At 38.8% G+C, this 21,833-nt stretch overlaps 1 protein-coding gene across 1 annotated transcript; it reads right to left on the bottom strand.

Annotated features, from left to right (window-relative positions):
• Positions 1 to 142: 142 nt before the first annotated feature.
• PWP1 (PWP1 homolog, endonuclein) lies at positions 143 to 21,328 on the bottom strand. The gene is made up of 15 exons (XM_036865464.1): positions 21,113 to 21,328; positions 18,994 to 19,052; positions 18,673 to 18,857; positions 17,247 to 17,332; positions 17,050 to 17,146; positions 14,468 to 14,578; positions 13,489 to 13,619; positions 12,794 to 12,855; positions 6,970 to 7,066; positions 6,242 to 6,303; positions 4,915 to 5,026; positions 3,092 to 3,182; positions 2,878 to 2,999; positions 1,326 to 1,431; positions 143 to 495 (listed from the first exon to the last, which is right to left on the bottom strand). Exons 1-15 carry the CDS (start codon positions 21,182 to 21,184, stop codon positions 386 to 388), a joined length of 1,503 nt encoding a protein of 500 aa, XP_036721359.1. The 5' UTR covers positions 21,185 to 21,328; the 3' UTR covers positions 143 to 385.
• Between the last annotated feature and the right edge of the window lie 505 nt (positions 21,329 to 21,833).

Below are 21,833 nucleotides of genomic sequence, written 5' to 3'. Positions count from 1 at the left end.
CTTGGCCTAATTACCACTTTTCCAGGCCTGGGTTTACCCATCTTTTAAGATTAGAGGATTTTCCTCTTTTAAAATTCTATGAGGTAAGTACTACTTATTTTATAAACCTAGACTACCTGTGACAGATGGCATACTTAAGGAATTATTTTTAAAAAACCTTTTTTATTATCCCTTTCAAGAAATGCAGGTGGAGCCCTATATACTGCATGCTTGAAAGGTTAGCACAAAGACCCGCCCTGTTTGTGTTGCCACCATAGCTGCAGAGAGGAATGTCTGTCAGGCAATTTTGTTTCCGTCATTTTGATGGCTGCAGCAGGGAACATCTTTAGGCCAGCTTTTAAAAACTGAGTTAGGGTAAATAAAACAGGAAATTGTATGATCTTCATTAAGACTCCATTGGTGTTTCTGAGCTCCTGCTCCCAAAAGGGCCACTAATAGATGAATTTCTTGTATTGCCGAGAACAAGCCTCTCTCGTCTTCCAAATGCTTCATTTACTAAAACATAAATAAATGGTTGTTAAGAAGCTACCAGATCAGAAAACTAAGAACCTATAATATAAAAAGAGACTAAAATGTAGACATGAGCAATGAGGTTCTCTACCCTGTGGTGGAGATTTTGTTTTGAAAAATATGTATTTAGCACTTTATAAATGGGAAAGTAACCAACTCAAAAGTCCAAGATAATGTTCTGAATGAGGTTTTAACTATGTTTTAAATTGGTCCTCCTTTTTTTAATACTTTACTTTCTTTGCCTTGTCCTGGATTTATCAAATCCACCTTGATAACAAATGTCCAAGCCCTCATAACAGTGACTCTATCCTTCCCTTATTGTACTTCTGATTGTTTCCTACCTTCATCTTTCTCTGTATCATGATCAGAATAGAACTTTTTTGGATTTAGGACCCCAGTGGAGGGAAGATTCAGGAACTAATAGAAGGGAACAGAGTGGCCCCTTCAGGAAAGCTGGATTTTCTAGGAAGTAGTTGAAAAAAGGCAAATTTATTCACAGTGGGAAGACGAGGGCCATTCTTTGAGACCACACTATATATCCTTCCAGTTTCCCAATAAAATCTTTCGTTTTTAAAATTCAAATTTTGTCATAAAGATATTTAAAAATGATCCACATTTAAAGTGTGAAGACAAACTTATTTGCAAACATGAACATTTCCAAATTACAATTTGATCTTGTCTGTTTCCTAAGCAGATTGTACTAGAGGATGAACACTGGATCCACCTTCGTTATCTCCTTAATGTATTCAAGCCACACATTCTACTTTAGCTCTTAGAGAACTCATCCAGAAAAAGCAGGAAATTAAGATTCTTACCTGAAGAGATTGTGCTTATATCCCAGACCCGAAGCCCTTCTTTCTGACCTCCAAAAGCATAAATAAATGGCAAATCAGGGCAACAGGAAGAACAGAAGAGAACTCCCTGAGAAGAGAATACAAAGTCAGTCAGTGATTTCAGTCTTTCCAGAAAGCTCTAATCTCGATCCCTACTCCTGTCTACAAGAACCTATGATTGATTGGAATGGTTACTCAAAACCAACTCACCAGAATCTCTTTCAAGGTGCTTGCAAAGATAGTTCACAGTCAAGTTGGAAGGACTATCTCTACAATACAAAGCTGGACAAATTCAGCACGATGGACATTCTGTGAGGACAGGTGTATGCTCTGACCACTCAGGTCTCTCATCCCCATTATCATTCTAATAGGGATTTCCTAATTAAGCTAATCTGCTAAATATTCCCAGAAACTTTAATTCTCCTTTTTAAGTAATGATGCTGATACCAGATGTCATTATTCAATCATTTAAAATTTTTTGTGTTTTTTGTTTTTTACTTTATTACTAGATAACACACATACATCATAGAAAATGTAAAAAAGTATAAAAATCACTCTGAGATAACCAGCTGTTCATGTTTTGGGACAGGGTCTTCTAGATTTAAATATAAGCATTCAAAGACTTAAGTATTTAAATATATGCATGGAATGATGCTATAAAAACTGCTCTGTAACCTGCCTTTCCACAAATATTTATATACATACATACATATATACAATTTTAAACAGCTGTGTGCAGTGTTCTATGTCTGCAATTTAATTTTTATAATTTAGTGCCTAGCATACAGTATATGCTCAATAAATATTTGATGAATGAATTATTGAATTCCAGTTATTTCTAAAACTCTTGCTACTATGTAGTAATCAATTTCAGTGTAGTAAGAACTAGTTATACAAAGAAGTAGGTGATAAACTGACCTCAACAACTATGGTGCCCTATAAAGGTTCAAGATTTCCTGGGATGGTCCTGATTTTAAGGTTAAAAAATTGTGGAACTTATGGTTACCTGGGGGGAAGGTAGGGGAGGGATAGTTAGGGAATTTGGGTTGACATGTACACAGTGCTAATATTTAATATGGATAACCAACAAGAACCTACTGTATAGCACAGGGAACTCTGCTCAGTATTATGTAACAACCTAAATGGGAAAAGAATTTGAAAAAGAACAGATACATGTGTATGTATAACTGAATCACTTTACTGTATACCTCAAACTAACAGTTACTCAAATGTACTCCAATATAAAATAAAAAGTTAAAAAAAAAAATGTGGCCATTCCACTTGTGTCCTTGAACACCACCCCCTCATCATCCTTGTCTTCCCCAGCAACTGTTAATCACGTGAGCTGGAAAAGGAACCAGCTAGTCATTGATTTCTCCCCAAACTGTCCTAAGTTATAAAACTTCCACAAATTTGACTAAGCCCCAAATTAACCTCCCAACAAATCCATATTCTTTAGTGCAATGATTCCTAGAGAAAGACAAACAACAGATCAGAAACAGAAAAAAACCAAGATGCTCAGGGATATTCTTACCATTTTCATGTCCCTAGAGTGAACTAGGCTTGGCCTATCTCCTAATATGTCCCAGATCTTCACATACTTGTCCGCTGATGCAGTCACAAGACAGCCCTTGATTTGACTGCTTAGATCAAGACCTAGAGGAAGATTAGTTCAGAGACTCTCACTTTGAAATAAATTTACTTCATCATAGGTTAATAGAGATGAAAGAAACAGTATTCTTGCTCACCAGAAATTTCATCATTGTGTGCATTAAGTGTAAAAATTGGCTTATCTGAACGTGCATCCAAATTATATACGAAGCCGTCATCTGTACTGGCCTGGAAAGAGTAAAAGATGGGCAAGGTAATGTTACATGACAATAAAATTTAGCAATGGGTAAATCGTATATATCATTGTGAAAATCAGCTATGTACCTACCTGACTTACCTGAAGAGCTTATTACAAATTAACATGGACATAAAGAATTTACTTGTGGGTAAGTCGAGTTGGTTCTTACAAGGGCTAGTTTAGCTGACACGTCTATTAGGCAGCTGGATATGAGTGTGAAGCTGTGATAGTGATACAGGCTGCAGAGATATGGAAGCACAGAGGTAGAAGTTACATCCGTTGAGAAGAGAGGGGATACACCCCAGGAGTGTATAATTAAGAGCACTGTGTTGAGGACAGAGACCTGGAGAGCACAGCCACTTAAGGTAGAGGCTGTCGAGGAGCTCACTCAAGTTAAGAATCAAAGAGGGAGGAGGGAGTAACAAAGAATGTTAAAGAAGCCAAGGAAAGAGGGGTTCTAAAGAAAGGAGTGACAATGCTGTCAATATTTTGGCAAAGAGATTTAATCAGATAAGGACTGAAAGGCAGATTACAGTTCCACTTTCAAGAAAGGAAGAAAAAATTTTGAAGGAATTAAGAGACCTAGTCAAGGACGGGAGACAGAAACTTGAGCCTATATACAGGCCAAAGGCAACAGCCAGGACAGGAAAAAGGGAGGGGAAAAAAGGACAACTGATGCAGTCTTGAAGGTGGAGCTGCGGATGGGCATAAAAACAGAAGAAGAGGGAGAGCCCATCCCTTTGAGACTGGAGGGAAAGAGGTAAACCATTTTATTTTGATTACTTTCCATTTTCCTAAATATTTGTGATTTTAGTACTGATAACCATTTGTAAGCAAATAACCTCAGGAAATATGTGTGCCTGCCTGCCGAGATCCAAAGTACAGTACAACATTCAAATATAACTGGGACTTCACTCCTGGTAACTGTAAGATGAAATCTGGCTTAAGGGAGCTCAGCTGGGAACTGCATGCAACTCCGCGCAGAGGAGATTAAATGTTCCCACAAGTGCAGGAAACTTATTAAAATCGTTCACATATTTTAAGAAAGCTGTTTTTTAAAGAATTCTTTTCCTCCTTTACAAAGCACTACATATTTGCTTTAGGAAAATTAGGCAATATATGGACGTATCACAATTTCTCTAATTAATCTTCCCTTCTGGATAAAAGCTGGGATTTTATTTTTCCATGGATTGAAATGTCAGTGGCATCTTTGGATCCTACATGGAAAACTGTTATCCTACAGATATTAAGGGTATTTACAAAATGATCGTAAAACTTTCTATCTGGGAGATGGTGGTATATTAAGTGCTATATTAATTAAATAGGGTAGCATTTGCATCACTGGAGCTCCATTTAAGTACTAATATATAAATAAAGGAATATTTTTTTGGACTGCTTTAACCATTAAAAAACATAAAAAGAATATTAGTCATGCTTAGTATTTCAAAGTAATTTTAAAATGATCAACTAATTACAACTAATAAAATGTGACACACTTTGGAATGACTGGAAATTAGCAAAATCATTTACATGTTTACTGTTTTTTTGTGGCAAATCCATTGTTCTCTTATTAAAAATATCTTTTTTTTTTTTTAAAGAAAACCCAAACCCAAATACTTCACGCTGTTAATACAGAAAAAGCTTTTCAGAGATTCTCTCTACAATGGAAGAAAAGAAGTCATTAATAACCTGATAAACGAACAGTAATATGCACACTCTTACCAAAAAATGACAAGGTGAAAAGTGATCCCAAGTCACTCCCTCGATCTGCCCACTGAATCGCCACATTCGATGGCTTGCCTCTGGACTTCGGCAGTCATACAAAGCCACCGACCTGGACGTGTTCAGGCAAAGTTAGGGTTTTAAGAGTTCAATTTTCCTACGTGTTTTAGTTTATTTTTAACGAAATGGTAATAAAACAACACCATGAAATCAAGATCCAATTATTTAAAGCCTATTTTAAGTAGAAAAATCAACTCATCTAAAAGTAGAAGAGTTGATTTTTACTAATTGGTGGACTCTGGTCCTGTCACTTGAAGACACTGGTAGCTCTGGATGTCACAGTGGCCTTGACCTCCCCCAGACTGAATCCTCTACTTCCAAGATGAATCCTATTTCCAAAAGAACGGGACAATTTCCCCTTCCCCAGTAGTGCTCAGAGCCAGATAACTCACATCTCAGCCACATTTACTCTTTACAAGCAGGCTACTGTGTTGGGGGAACTGATAGACTTTTGTAATTTTTGCATGAATCCCAACTAAAAAATGTAAATATAGGACTCTTCAAAAGGGTAAGGAATCAAAATAAAGACTGCAAGTTGGTTTCTGTTTCTACTAGCTACCTCTCCTACCTTCAGACCCAATCTGTAAAAAGCACACATGACTGGAAACCCCCCTGTGGTTGACCATAGTGGTCCCAATTCTTCACCTCTCCCTACATCCATGCCCTCTGTCAGTGATCTGACAGTTCCTCCCCTAAAGGCAGAGTTCATTTCCCACTCCATGTGATGTCTATTTTGGCCAAGAGTAAGACAGACATGTATTAGGTCTGAGCCCAGGTCTTAAGAGGCCTTGGTGTCTCTGCTTGTACTCCTGACCTTGCTATGGCAACACGTGTGGGCCAGCCCGCTGGTCCCAGGAAGATGTGAAACACGAGGAGGAGAGCCAGGTCTCTGGGCCCAGCCTAAACAAGCCAAGATTAGCAGAGCTACCAGTTGAATCTAGCCTTGATTAGCTCAACCCTGCAGGGGGTAAGAAATAAATGTTCACTGCTTTAAGTCACTGAATTTTGGGATGGCTTATTTCACAGCAATGTCTAACTCATACACCCTCTAAGAAAATCAAAGTAGTTGCTAGTTAGCAACTACATTATAACAGAACCATATTCCCTTGCAGATTGAAAGGATCAAATTGAAAGGACATAAGTACTCCTACAAATTTAAACACATAGAAGCCTCAGTGATAAATTCTACCTGAGCATCAAGTGACACTTTCTGAATTAGTTCAAGAGGATAAAAACGACAGCAATAATTCCTGAAATGCTTTCTTACTTATCATATGATCCAGAAATCAGAGTCTGTGCTTCAAATGGATGAAACTGGAGAGTCTGGACCTAAAAGGAAGAAACATAAATGAATAGATCAATGTTTGTTTTGCTTTGGTAAAACTGTCTTATACTTGGTGAGACTCAATTTGGCAGTTTCTACAGATTTTTCCCTTTGAAATGTAGTACTATTTAAAGAAATGTAAATGTACTGCATAATCAAAAGGACAAAACGTACTTCCGAATAAAGGCTAACACTTAAAAGACACAATGCAGCATTTCCCAAATTGTGCTTGGCAGTATACATATGTCCCTCAAATGCTAAAGTATAATCAGAAGAAAAAAGGGGAGCTGTCAAACTTACTGGGCAACTCCACACGTTCCGGAAGTTTCACAATGTACATTAGCACATTAGATCCCTGGGTTCTGTAGTAACATCTGTTAAATTCTTTAACCCCATTTGGTGACTGATACCCCTTCATCCCTTTTTAGGAGCCTCTGTAAAAATGCTGCAAAGCACTAATGTTCCTAGTCACTTCACCTTTCTGCACCCATTTTTGCATCTCTCAGGTGGGTAATTATAACTATCACAAAGGGCTCTGTGAGGAGCCAGTGAGATAGCATGTCTAAGCACTTTGTAATTCACAAAAAACCATATATAAATGTTTGGGATTATTTGTAGTCAATATATGTCTCAGATTTTTTAGAATCCCTTTTATCCTTAAATCACCATACCTTGTCTGTATGTACGGCAAGGCTGGCTGCTGGTTTCCCCAAAGACATATCCCACAGAATAACAGTGTTATCAGCTGATGCACTGGCCAGCACATTTCTGAGAAAGGGAGGAAACAAATCGGGTAATCTTTTAAAAATCAAGAGGATTACATGTAAGAATTCCATTTACAATACCATCAAAAAGAATACTTAGGAATAAATTTAACAAAAGAAAAGCAAGATTTTTAATATACTGAAAACAATAAAAGATTGTTGAAAGAAATTAAAGAGTATCTAAATTAATGGAAAGTCATCTCATGTTCACGGACTGGAAGGCTTAACATTAAGACAGAAATACTGGGCTTCCCTGGTGGCGCAGTGGTTGAGAATCTGCCTGCCGATGCAGGGGACACGGGTTCGAGCCCTGGTCTGGGAAGATCCCACATGCTGCACAGCAACTGGGCCTGTGAGCCACAACTACTGAGCCTGCGCGTCTGGAGCTTGTGCTCCACAAGAGAGGCCGCGACAGTGAGAGGCCCACGCACCGCGATGAAGAGTGGCCCCCGCTTGCCGCAACTAGAGAAAGCCCTTGCACAGAAATGAAGACCCAACACAGCCAAAAATAAATAAATAAATAAATAAAAATAAATAAAAGGAACTCCTTTAAAAAAAAAAAAAAAAAAGAAATATTGCCAACTACAGATTGATTTATAGATTCAACCACAATCCCAGCTGACCCTTTTGCAGAAAACTGAAAGCTGGTTTTAAAATTGATATGGAAATGCAAGGGACCCAGACTAGTCAAAATAATCTTGAAAAAAGGAGAGCAAGTTGAAAAGTTCACAGTTCCTGATTTCAATACTGACTGAAAAACAACAGTAATCGTAACAATGTGGTACTGGCATAGGACAGACATACAGAATAGAAGAGTCCAGAATTAAACCCTCAAATTTATGTTCTTATGTTCACTGGTTTTTGACAAGGGTGCCAAGAGTATTCATTCTTTGTTCAATGGGGAAAAAACCAGTATCTTCAACAAATGACTCAGGGTCAACCGGATATTCTACAGCAAAAAAATGAAGATAGAGCCCTACCTCACACTATACACAAAAAGTGATTCAAAATAGATCACAGGTCTACTAAACATAACAGCTAAAACTATAAAGTGCTCAAAAAAAAAACCAACAAAAAACCCCAGGTATAAATCTTCATGACAATGGGTTAGGCAATGGTTTCTTAGATATGACACCAAAGGCAAAAACAACAAAAGAAATAAACTGGATATCATCAGCATGAAAAACTTTTGTGTTGCAAATAAGACTACCAAGAAAGTGAAAAAACAACCCACAGAACAGGAGAAAATATTTGTAAATCATATATGTGATAAAGGGCTTGTATCTGGAATACATAAAAAACTCTCAACCAAATAATAAAAAGACAAACCCAATCAGAAGATGGGCAAAGGATCTGAACAGACATTTCTCCAAAGAAGATATACAAATGGCCAATGAGCACTGAAAAGATGCTCAACACCATTAGTCATTAGGGAAGTGAAAATCAAAAAAATGGGATACCACCTCATACTCACAGGATGGCTATAATGACAAAGATAGACAAGGGCTAGCAAGATGTAGAGAAACTGGAACCCCCCTACATTGCTGGTGGGAATGTAAATGGTAGAGACACTACCATATGACCTAGCAATTAAACTCTTAGGTATGTATCCAAGAAAATGAAAACATATGTCCATGCAAAAACTTGTTCATGAATGTTCACAGCAGCATTATTCATAATAGGCAAAAACAAACTAAATGTCCATTAACTGGTGAATGGATACGCAAAATGTGGTATATCCATACAAGAGAATATTATTCAGCAATAGAAAATGATGTACTGATATATGCTGCAACATGGATGGACCTTGAAAACATTATGCTAAGTGACAGAAGCCAGATACATATGGCCACGTATTATATGATTCCATTTCTAGGAAATGTCCAGAAAAGGCAAATCCACAGAGACAGAAAGCATATGAGTAGCTACCAGGGGCTGGAGGCACAGGAGAACGAGGAGTGACTGCTAATGGCATGGTTTTTGGATTGATGAAAATGTTATGGAATTAGACAGTGGCAGTGGCGGCATAACTTTGTGAACATACTGAAAACTACTGAATTATATACTTTAAAAGAGTGGATTTTATGACATGTGTACTTGCTAGGTCATATAGTATGAATTACATCTCAACTGTTTTTTTTTTCTTCCTTAAAAAACAGCATTAAATGCTATTAACAGAAAAAACCCAATATGTCTACCTCTTAGGGATCAAGCGCTAATAATGTAGTTCTACAGCGGAACACAGGCTTTAGGGCCCAGAAAACCTGAAATGGAGTCTTGGTGCTGCCATTTGCCTGCCAGTGAGAATGAAACAACCAGCCTCAAAGAGCTGCTATGCAAGAACCTGGCTGAGTAACTGGGACATAGCAGGGCCTTGATAAATGTTAGCTGCCTCCTAAAAATACAGATACTCCTGAAATTGAAAGCTCATTCTTCAACTTTAGTTTCAGCTTTAACATGGCTCAACACAAAATTAGGCCATTAGTGATAGTAATGTTTTTGTTCAGAAAACCAATATACTGTTGAAATAAAATGCTGATGGACTCGTTTTCAGGTATTATTTCCTCAGGAAATTACTTCCATTATACAAACTACTTTCAGTTTTGTAACTCACATTTCAGTGATATATGCAAGGTCTCTTAGGAGGATCATGTATATTCAGGTCATGCTAGCTTTTTTCTACCATTAAGTCCCACATACAGGTCACAATGTTTTAAGTCCTTAGCATTTTATAAATTAAATATTAAATTCCCAGTAACTAGTTTATTTATATACTATGTCTCCCAATAGCAAAAAGTTAAAATTCCACAGTACATTTTTCATCCCAGTCATTCCAAAAATATCTGAGATTCCTCCCTCATTAAAGTTCTTATTGTATGAGGCTAAAAAAACAAAAACAAAACTTCTGAACACTACAACCGCAAGAAGAGCACTCCAACAAGAGTATGAATTACCAGAGAACATGCATTTTTTTTCCTGGGAGGATTTTACTGGAAATCAAGGGCCCCACCAGTAACAAGGTCAACATGTTATTCCTCACCATAATCCTAAACTCTGTGCACCAGAGTATGGGACATATTTTAAAGCGTGCTGTATCTTTTCAGTAAAGAAAGGGGAAAGGAGAACCAAGATCTAAAATAAGATTGAGAAAGGAGAGCGAAGGAGCAAAGAAACGTGTGGCACTGAAGTCAAAGAGATGTGAGTGCAGATGGGGAAGGAGGGGAGTACAGGTGCTGATAAGGATCTAAATGGAACTAGGGAATTGTGGCTGGGGAAAGGAATTGATGAGTCAGTTGGAATACTGATGAGAGGTTGTTCCATTAGAAAGAACTTTCAGTTGCTCAAAGTAACAGTTGCTATATAAGAATTTATAAATAAAATTGGGTTTCTAAAAGCATGGTACACTCATGATTAGATCTCTTATTTATCTGCCCATTCGTCAGGATCAGGGCCAATTCAAGCAAAACCCGAACAACTGCCTGTAGCCCGGCAGCAAGAGATTCATCTGGGGAAGCTTTGAAAATAAAAACAAAAACACCAACAGATTCTTGGGCGCCTGCTCCAGAACGACTGACTCAATCTTGGGGGATTAGAGACTAGGAACTTGTACTTTAAAGGGCTACCCAGAAGTTTCTGATTTGCAGCTATGTTTGGGAAATACTAACCTAAACAACTTTCTCAGGTCCATTTCCCCAAATAGTTGTAACTCTGAAGAGGTCTGAACACAAACAAGAAGATAGGATATCCTTCAGTAAGCCAGCACTCTGGGATCTTCCTTAGAATGCTCACAATTATAAAGTGTCCAGTGTAATAGAAATGCTTTAAAAAAAAGTGCCCTGGGTAATCCAGTTTGTTCTTACCCCCCTTAAGTAAGCTGTACCCAACCTAATGCTTACCTCCCTTGCCTTAGCAGCCCCTCAAACCAACTACACTATTAGGAAAATGGCCCCTTTGCAGTAATTGTTGTTTAAGGATAAGTATGAAAAATATGTGGATGACATGCAAAAGAATTAAGGTGAACCCTTACCTTACACAGTATAGAAAAATTAACTCAAAATGGATCAAAGAGTTAAACTTAAGAGCTAAAACTATAAAACTTTTAGGGGAAAATCTTCATGACAATGGATTTGGCAATGATTTCTTGGCTATAATACTAAAAGCACAGGCAACTAAAGTAAAAATGAACTGTACTACATCAAAATGAAAAACTTCTGTGCATCAAAGGACACTTCAATAGAGTTAAAGGCAACCAATCAAATGATGGGAAAATATTGGCAAATCATAAATCTCATAAGAGATTAACATTCAGAATATATAAAGAACTCACACAACAACAAAAAACCAAACAACCCAATTAAAAAATGGACAAAAAGACTTGGATAGACATTTCTCCAAAGAATATATAAAAATGGCCAATAAATATTGGAAAAGATGATCAACAGCACTAATCATTAGGGAAATGCAAATCAAAACTGCAATGAGATACCGCATCACACCTGTTTGGATGGCTATTATGAAAACAACAATAACAAAAACAGAAGGTATCAAGTGATGGAGAGGATGTGGAAAAACTGGAACCCTTGTGCACTGCTGGAGGGGAGGTAAATGGTGCAATTGCTATAGAAAACAGTATGGTGGTTCCTCAAAAAGGTAAACATAGAACTACCATTAGATCCAGCAATTCCACTTTTGGCTATATATTCAAAAGAACTGAAAGCAGGGACTCTAACGGATACACGTAAACCCATGTTATTTATATGTGTCAATAACAGCAGCATTATTCACAACAGCCAAGAGGTGGAAGCAACCCAGGTGTCCATCAACAGATGGATAAACAAAATATGGCACATATGTACAATGGAATATTATTCAGCCTTAAAAAGAAAGGAAATACTGCCACATACTACAACTTTTGCTAAGTGAAGTAAGCCAGTCACAAGAGGACAAATACTGTTATGATTCCACTTATAAGAGGGAGACGCAAGAGGGAGGAGATACGGGGATATATGTATAGCTGATTCACTTTGTTATACAGAGAAACTAACACACCATTGTAAAGCAATTATACTCCAATAAAGATGTTAAAAAAAAAAAAAAAGAGGTACCTGGAGGAGTCAACTCATAGAGACAGAAAGTAGAATGGTAGTTACTAGGGCCTGGGGGGAGCAGGAAATGGGGAGTTATTGTTTAATGGGCATATAGTTTCAGTTCTGGAAGATGAAAAGGTTCTGGAGTTGAATGGTGGTAACTGTTTTGCACAACAACGTGCAAAAATGTCCAATGAACTGTACACCTAAACGTGGTTAAAATGGTAATGTTACATATATTTTACCACAGTTAAAAAAAAATATATATATAAAGAACACATGGATGAGATGTTGTGAAAACTAAATGAAGTGAGAAAAACGTCTTCCCGGAAGAAACAATTCTACTGCACCACTGGCACTGCAGTACATACTGTTTTTTCCCAGTGGTGTTGGAGAGGAGGGCACTTGGTCCCCAAATATGTAATGAGCGTCTACTAAGTGAAGAGCTGGCAGGTGATGCTGGGGGGGAGCAAGGATACAGACAGCAGAGCTCCTGCCTTCCAGCAGCTTGTACTGCAGGAAAAGAAAATAAAACATGGACACAAAGATGCAAAACTCACAATGTAGAGAGATAAGTGTAGACAAGAGGTAAAATCACGAGGGTTACCGTCTTTAACTATCCTGCAAATGGTATTTCTTTTTACCTGATCAGCTTATTCCAAGAAAGGTCAAGGACAGCATCGGTATGCCCATCTGCTGAGGAATTCTGTAATAATTGTTTAATTACTTTTGGTATTAAAGTACACCCCCAAATAAAATTGGTATATTAATTTGAAAGATTCTTTAAACCTTATTTTAAGTAAACTTGCCCAAATATCTAGGGAAAGAAACACCTTTTCCTCCTCTTACTTGAGAGACGTGATAAATGTTCTTTACAGGGAAGAAACTATAGTAGTTCTTAATCTAGGTGCTATAATTCTACAAATCAATCCCCACCCCACCCATCTCTCCCCCACCAAAAACCTGACAGTTTTAAAAGCTACAGGAATTAATACATGGATATTTAGAATTCAACAAACTCAAGGCTAAATATAAATATTTTAAAAGTTCAAAAATAGCATATTAGTGTGAAGAGCTACTCTATAGGAAGGAAGATCATAACCTTAAGAGTAATTTGTTTTGTGTAAGGATGAATAACGTGCCAGTGGAGGTTTTATATAATCAGAAGTCAATTTTTCTTTGGATGGGCTTTTCAAAACTAGAAACTAGAGTAACTTCATAATTACCTGTCCTATTTCACCAAAAGTGTCTAATTGAAAAAGTGCATGTTCCCATCCCCCATCCCCACAAACCTCTCTCTGTTTGCCATCAGAGTTTAAATATCTATTAGCTTGTTTACCTTCTTTCCTTTCTTTTTCTTCTTTTTTGATAGCTTACTTCCAAGTGTAAAGACTGGCTCCAAAGAGTCCACTATATCAAGGTCCCACACTTCAATAACGGGGGTCATGTTTCCCACAGCAATATAATTTCCTACAGGAGGAAACGATATACTTATGATTTAAAATACAACTCCTAATGAAATACATTACACTTCCGATTAACTGAGTTGTGGCTTAGAGCAGTTTCTCTCAAACTTTCATATGTGTGTACACCACCTGAATGCTGTTAAAATGCAGATTCAGTTTCAGGAGGTCTTGGGTGGGGCCCCACAACTGCATTTCTAACTGGCTCCCAGGTGATGGCAATGCTGTGCTGCCGGTCCTCAGACCACAATTTGAGTAACAAGGGCTCAGTCTCCCCGTCCCAGGGTCCTCACTTATGTAATGAGAAAACCCTTCCTACCTTTGTAGACTGTTGTGACGATGAGGATTTGATTAGATCATGAATGTGAACAAGCTTTGCAAACAAGATGTAAGGTATGAGTATTAACAGTTTTTATCCTTGTTAAGAAGTATGCAGGGGCAACTAGTACTGTGCAGCTATGGCCAAAGGGACTAACACGAGAGCCCAATTCTTTCTTCATTTTGGTTTACCTTGATGTTTTCTGAAAAGGGTCATGCACTAAACTCTAGCTGGTAACATCAGACACACCGTGCCAGTTTACAGGTTTGGGTTCGCAGGAGACCTTCACACAGTTCTGCAGACCCAAAGCTTCCAGGCCCTGTCCTTCTGCCTACAGTGGAGCAGCAACCTCCTTAGCCTGTCCAAAGTCTGGAGACACACAGACCCAAAACAATCAAGTGATTGTGTTTGGAGAACTATATAACTTCATAAAACATCAATAATTATGAAAACATTCATACAAAATAGATAACTTATGTGGCTAGGAAAAACACATAGGAGTAGAACCATTGAGCAATCTCAAGTTTTCTAATTACCAGTTGAATCATCTGGGCTAGGATCAAAATTCAGCCATTCCACACTCAAAGGGTATGCAGACAACAGGATATCATGGTGGACATAAAAAGAATCTTCTTCTTGATTATAAACTGAGAAGATTGGGAAAAGAGACTTTATTACATCAGAATAAGAAATCATATCCCACTCAAAAGAAAAGATTCTCCCTTTTAAACCTATGGGAGACACCTGCTTAAAGTGAGACATATTTTATGACATTAAAGACATTCCAAAGTATTTACTGCTAGGCAAAAATTTTTCATGTCTAATATATTCCCAGCACCTGGTGTGCCCCAAAGGGGAGCAAGAACACTGACAGAGAATTGATTCTGCCTGAATACTCCATCTGCATGTTCCCCAGCTAAAATGGTCCTACCTTCTGGTTCACCAATTACAGAAAACAAACGAGGTCTCCATAAGAAATACTTCATTATTATTTTATCTTTTAAAGGTCTATCTGGCCATAAGTAAAGAAGAACAAATCAGCACTGGAGAGAAATAACTCATATTTAGAAGTCTAAATGCCTGTCAAAAATTGCTTCTTTAATATTTATTGTTAAAATCAATAAGAAGTCTTTTAAAACTTATATAATGAAACACTGACAAAAATAGAACCCAAGTAGTCAAAAATTTCCCCCAATATGTTTTTTACTAGAAAGAAGCAATGTTAAGATAAGCTAAGGATTTTTAAAAAATTCTTCAGACCACTGCATCTGGGACAGATCTTGGGATCAGCAGATTCCATGTAATGCTCTATCACATCACTTTATGATAAGAATGTGTTCAAAATGATTAGGCTGTGGCCCTGCAAGAACCTCAACTATGGTCAATGTACTCAGCTTACATTTTAAATAAAAATGATGATGACGCCTTAAAATAATCTTCTTTTAACCATGTCAGATTATTATTCAGATTTGATTTAGAGTGCAATTTTGAAATTATTCTTGAACAGAGATACACTAGGTAATCTGGAGATTCACACCAAATCCAAATAAAATATATCGTTAATGACCTAACCTAGAACAACGCAGGAATACAACTGCTTTACTTCAACTTCTCAGCTCCTGTCTAATGCTCACGAGATTCAAAGGAATGACTACAGTAAATTCTCAAATAAGAATGCATAAAAATCAACGATGACAAACCGTAATAGTTGCAATTTTTTGAAATTAGAATTGGTCTTTTAAAAATTCCATCAACATGGTTTACATTTGAAATATGTAAATAGTTCAAAGATAATTAGGAGAATAACTTCATATTGACGTATTTGCTATTTAAAGCTTTTTTGACTTTATAAATAGATCACAATGGGCCATGGAATAAAAATGGCCTGACTGACAGGCTTCCTGCAGGCAGTCTTAAAGACTGTGAAGAAATCCAAGCTAAAAAATGGAGTAAGAGTAAAACATTAAACCCAAGGGTTTTAATTTTCAAACTGTGTAACTGTGTTTCCTATAAGAAAAGGCATTAGCCTATTAATCTCTTTAAAGCTTCAAAATTTTAAGACAGATGAATAGCAGAGTGTTGGGGAAGGAGAGTATCTGGGCACAAATGCACCTGTCCGAGGACGTGTGCACAGAGGAAGGGGCAAAAAAAAGGGAAAATATGGAGGCAGAATATTCCAGACATCTTAAAGGTCTATTTTAAGAAAATAGTCATTAATGTTTGTTGAATTAATAAATATCAACATTAAGAAATATCTGATTTAAGAATTCCAATAAAAAAGAAAAACTCAAATCATTGCCTACTTGCGATTCAAAGTACAGCTGACCCTTGAACAATGCAGAAGTTAGGGACGCTGACCCTCTGCACAGTAGAAAAGCCCTGTATAACTTACAGTTCACCCTCTGTATCCCAACCAAACTCGCATCGTGTAGTACTGTAGTATTTACTATTAACAAAAGTCTGCATATAAGTGGATCTATGCAGTTCAACCCCGTGTTGTTCAAGGTTCAACTGTATTCACCTCTGGCTTTAGTGCAAACATTCTCTGCACTGAGAAAGGTGACCAAAATGTTTTGGTCTCTGAAGAAAAATGTGGGCCTTTACGCTGAATTTTTATGAAAAGAATAAAATGTTTTGCAAAAGGGGATCTATTTGAAATGACTCTGAAAAAAAGCAGGATAAATTATATTGAGTAACCTTTGCCACATAAAGAAAAAGCAGCCAGAAAGCAAACTGGAGTAAAGAGCCAGGGTAAAAAGTTACCTCAGGGTAATGAGATTATTATTTTTTCTTGCATTTTAAAATAGTTTTACTTCCAGGTTTTCTCCATTGAGGGGAAAAAGTTAAAAACTGGCAAAAATGTTTTAACAAAAGATTAAAAAAACCCAGTTAGAACCTTCCAGGTGACCTATTTCCATAAGTAAAGTCAAGTACCAAACTAACACATCGGACTACACATGCCCAGGCACAATAACCAGGAAGTCTGATTTAACTAGGTAACCAACTTAAATGAAATACAGAAGGATCTGGTGCTTAGAAATCCATAATAGTTACTATGATGGTTATTTTAGTATCACTTAGGTAGAAAACTTTTTAGTAAGGGATGTATCCCACTTACCATGTACCTCTAAATTGCACTGGTCCTGTTCAGCTCTGCCACAAACTATGAGATTGTCATTGGGCTTAATCAAGAAATCTTCACGTTCGTACTGCTCCTAAGTGGAGAGAGAAAAAGTCATTGACTAGAATCACATATTTGGGAAGGTTTTTCAAACACTTAAGGAGCATAGTTAGAAAAGCCATATAGATATTTACCGTATCTTTCAGAGTAACATAAGGATCTTGATCATTACTCCCATAGACTGTAAGACCCAAAAGAGATTCACCAAGAGTTTCAGTATCTGTAAAAATTCATAAAACAAAATGAATAAAACAGTCATTTGGACAAAAGCATTTTTCCTAAGGCACCCCATCTTTAGACTTAGATCCAACCATCTATTTCATAACTAACACTGGATCATCCACAATTGGGAAAGGAAATAGTGGATGATAATAAATAGGAGTTTAAAAGCCATTTATATTTGGCGCTGGAATGCACATCTGATAGTCTTGGAATACACAATCTTCCATTAAAAGAATCAAATCAAACCAAGAAACTCCCTTTTAGAAAATATTAGAACTCTACTCAGATCCTCTAGTTTGCTCCTTGTAATCATTATTCAAAAGTGCTACAGAGAGGTGGCCTCACAGACCTGGAAATAAATAGGTCCCTAAAACACTGGTATCAACACAATAAATTAGGGTTGCCTGGTCAAATAAAATTGAAAAATGATGAGTCTCATAAAGTTAAATGGGTTTCTTTATTGCAAGATGTCTCATAACCACTGATATGCTAACTTGCCTAATGAATCTGAAAGGGGGGATACTACACGCCCTTTTCACCAAACTTACCTCAAAATGGCATTCTTTTATGGCATGTCCGCAAAGGTGACATAGAGTAGACCCCGAGTAACATAAAACTCAGGAGAAGGAAGATACTCTTAATTTTCAGGGGAAGCTACTTTAAGGAGGCAGGGCTAATACGTCTTAAACATCTGACAGGCAACAGAGATGGGAATTTCTACTGGATGAGAAAGACAGACTCAATACTCTGCAGGGTATAGAGAGTATTAGGGAGCAGTGTCTGAATGGCTTTTTTCCAGGCTGGTTAGCTCTTCTTTCTCTGTATTCCCATGGCACTCTGTCCTAGTAGGATGGAAGCCAACCCAGAGGGGCCCACAACCAAGTCCAATGGAAAAAACTATCCCCTGCATCTAGTGAAGTACACTGAAAAGCATGAAGGCTTTAGAGCCTGAGAATGTTCAAACCTCAGCTCCATTAATCACCAGCTGCATGATACTGGCAAAGTTATTTCATCTCTGTAAGCCTGTTTTCTCTTCTGTAAAATGGAGGTAATCATTCCTCTCTCATTGCAGGTAAAGAAAAATGAATTACAGATTATCATAACCACTACTTGCAATAAAACATACAATACTAACATTTTTTTTGTTTTTTAGATCTTAGAGGGTTGAACTGATTTTTTAAATCAGTTTAGGAAACATGCTGTCTTCCTTGAGCCCGATTATTTGACTGACATAAAGGACAACAGATTCTCAGAGTAAAGCTTTGGTGGAACACTAGAAGCATGAGCTAACGCATTGAGTTTGTGATTAAAAACCAGTAGAAGCGGGTGAATTCTAACCTGGGTCACCTTCCTCATCATATTTATCTAAGGCGTACTCGGCCAGCTCATCATCATCCAGCGTCCTGTCATCCTCTGGGTCGCCATCCTCCAGGGGCTCCCGAGGTCGGGCCTGGGTACGGGCACTCTGCATGCCATCTTCTGAAGGATCGCCTGTCTCCTCTTCATCACTGCCACCTTCTTCTCTATGCCAATGAAAAAATAAAAAGTAAAAAGATCACCGAAAAGGCACCGTTCAATAACAAGACCACCTTGTCGCCATCGTTTAAGATTTACATTTCATCTGGACTTTACTACAGGCGTCAACATCCCAAAACTTACTGTAATTTTTCCTTTGCTTCAGCAATGAGACGTTTCACTTCTTCTTTACTAAGCTCTACCTATAAAAGACCAAACATTTCATTATGATATATTTAAGGAAATCATTATAAGCCTTTGAATTAAAAAGAAGTTTACAAACTAATATAAAACATAGCTTCAAAAGACATCAAAAGTCAAATGGAGTTTTCACAGGTCCTTACAAATTAAGATCCTTCTCACCTAAAACTATTAAAAAAATCATGTTCGGTCTACCTCTCCAGTCTTTTTCAAAAAAGACGGACTTGTATAAACTGGCTTCTATGAAACCCCATCTCATTTCCAATTACCCGAACTCCTTGGCCGCTTCTCCCCATTTTTCCTGTGGAAAAACAAACCACCCTTGCCTTGGTCCTCTGCTCTTTCCCCTGGTATCCCTGCCAAGTATTCACTCATTACGCTGTCACTTCCTTGCAAATCTCATTCATTCTCAAGACTAAAACCACCATCTCTGAACAGATTACTCCAAACTTTCCCTTCTCTAGCCCTGTATACTGTAGTTCCATTTTTCCAATTGCCTATAAGACTCTCCACTTGGACATACTGTTCAAAACTGAAGTCATTCTCTTTACTTAAAAACTGGCATTCCCTCACCTAATCAATGCTTCAGTACCTTTTAAAAACGCCCCTATCACTGCTAAACTGTAAGCTCCTTGTCACTGTGCGTTCTGCCCATGGTAGAGATACCTGATGATAGATGATGAATCAAACAACCACGCAGTTCGTACTAAAAGGCCTTTAATAATATGGAAATCCTCTTGGGTGATGACATTCTACTGTTAGCTCCAGAAACCAAAGGTTCTTAAGTTTAATCAAAAGATACTTATTTTTCTAATTTCTCTTATTGATTTGAGTTTTCCTTTCTGGGACTTTGTAGAATAAATTCAATCTCTTCTTCCTATAAACTCTTCAAGCAATGGTTCCAAATTTGTCTGCACATTAGAATCACATGGGGGAATCTTTTAACAATTTCAGGCTCTACTCCAGGCTAATTAAATCACAACACTTGGGAGATGGTATTTTTTTAAGCTCCCCAAGTGGTTCCAATGTGTAGACACGTTTGGAAATCACAGTCTTCAAGTATTTGAAAGGCTGTATGTTCCTTTTAAACAACAACTCTTACCTCCTTCAATAATTTTTAATATGAGATGGTTTCCTGTTCCTATTCTACATATGCTGCACTGAATGCCTACTGTGAGCCAAACACTGGAGAAACTGGTGAATAAAACAGTCTGTGCCCTGGTGAAATTGGCTCAATAACATTGAAACAAACGCTCCCCCGCCCCTGCTTCTTTCATAGCATTTATTCCCACTGACATAGTATTATATATGCACGTATCAACTCCATAAAGGCAGGGACTTTTCCTGTTTTGTTCATGCCTATCCCAGGACCCTGAACAATGCCTAGTACAGAGAAAGCGCTTCGTAAGTATCCGTTGAATAACTTAAGTAATCTTCTCCTCTACTACAGGCTCAGTCTCTCACTCCTGTAGGCTTTCCTTTCATGACGTGTCGCATTTACCTCGCATCCCCACTGCCACATCAACATCTCACTTGGACTACTGCGAGAAATTCCTAATTCAACTCCCAGTCTCACGACACCGTAGTCTCCACACCAGCTTTTCTACACCACAGCTTTCATCCAGTTTATTCCTCTAAACGCCGAGCGGAGGAGTGGAAAGTGGAGTTTCACATATGTGCCCCCTCTTCCCGTTATGCCTGGAAACGCACTGGGGCGGTGGGAGACGACGTGGTGTCGTCAGGAAGGCTCTGGGGGAGCCCCCCTTCCGAGCAACAGCCCGCCCCCCTCCAGCCCGTGAGGTCCACGTGTGTGCGAATTGGGGGTGGGGCTGGGCTTGGGGGAAGGACCGTGAGGAGGCGGGGCCCCCGATGCCAGGCCCAGGAGTCCCAGACCCTCGGAGCCGCGGCCGTAGTCACGACAAACAGGCCACAGCCGGCCTCACCCCGTCAGTCCCACCAGCCGCGCCAGGGCCGCGCGTTCCGGGTCCAGGTCCCCAGGTGGGGCTGACTCAGGATGCTGCAAAGAGGCCGCTCCCCCTACCTCGGAGCGACCAGGCCTCACCTTGTCTGGCGTCTCTTTGGCCACGCCGCAGCGGACCCAGGCCACGCACGTCACCTGGCGGCTGCGGTTCATCGTCCTCGGCGCAGCAACGCCTCAAGCTAAAGACTTGGCCCCAGCGGGTCTCGAAGCCCCGCCGCGCTCCGGTCCCCACGCTCCCCGACCGGTTCCAGGAGGCGCCTCGGCAGAGCGCAGGCGTGGGGCGCTGGTTCCTGTGGCGTCGGCGCCCGCTTCTGACGTCATTCGAAGGCGCCTAAACGGGAAAGGGGTGGAGAAAGGGTTGGAAGGTGAAGCAGCTGGGCGAGGAATCCACGTGGGCTAGACTGTGCTGTGTGGGATGATGTGAATGGACTCTACAGGACACCTGTGACGGTGTCTGCAGGCTTCGTGGAAGCAATGACTAAATAAGTGAAAATGGAACTGTAGGGGTCAGAGGCAAATTTCCACCGACCTTTATTTTGCCTCCATAGACTAAAAGCTGACAAATGGTAGAGGTTTTAGGTTTATTTTTTAAGCTTTCTCCAAAATGAATTTATCTTTTTTTCTTTTCTGGCCGAGCCGCGCGGTTTGCGGGATCTTAGTTCCCCAACCGAGGATCGAACCCGCTCTGGCAGTGAAAGCGCTGAGTCCTAACCATAGGACCACTAGGGAATTCCCCCGAAATGAATTTATCATTTCAAGGAGATACTTCCGCCCTTTATGTTTCATTACGTTCTTGGATGTT

Source organism: Balaenoptera musculus, chromosome 10 (assembly GCF_009873245.2).
Source record: "Balaenoptera musculus isolate JJ_BM4_2016_0621 chromosome 10, mBalMus1.pri.v3, whole genome shotgun sequence".
NCBI lineage: Eukaryota > Metazoa > Chordata > Mammalia > Artiodactyla > Balaenopteridae > Balaenoptera > Balaenoptera musculus.
The sequence above is the reverse complement of the archived record's forward strand: the minus strand, read 5'-3'. Positions and strand labels throughout refer to the sequence as shown.

Bases quoted from the DNA above. Each gene is read 5' to 3' on its own strand.
- PWP1 (XM_036865464.1), bottom strand. From the start codon at position 21,184: ATGAACCGCAGCCGCCAGGTGACGTGCGTGGCCTGGGTCCGCTGCGGC. The intron at 17,333-18,672 runs GTTAGAATTCAC...GAATTTTTACAG, and splicing joins TGATGAGGAAGGTGACCCAG to ATACTGAAACTCTTGGTGAA. The intron at 17,147-17,246 runs GTAAATATCTAT...CTCTCCACTTAG, and splicing joins ATGTTACTCTGAAAGATACG to GAGCAGTACGAACGTGAAGA.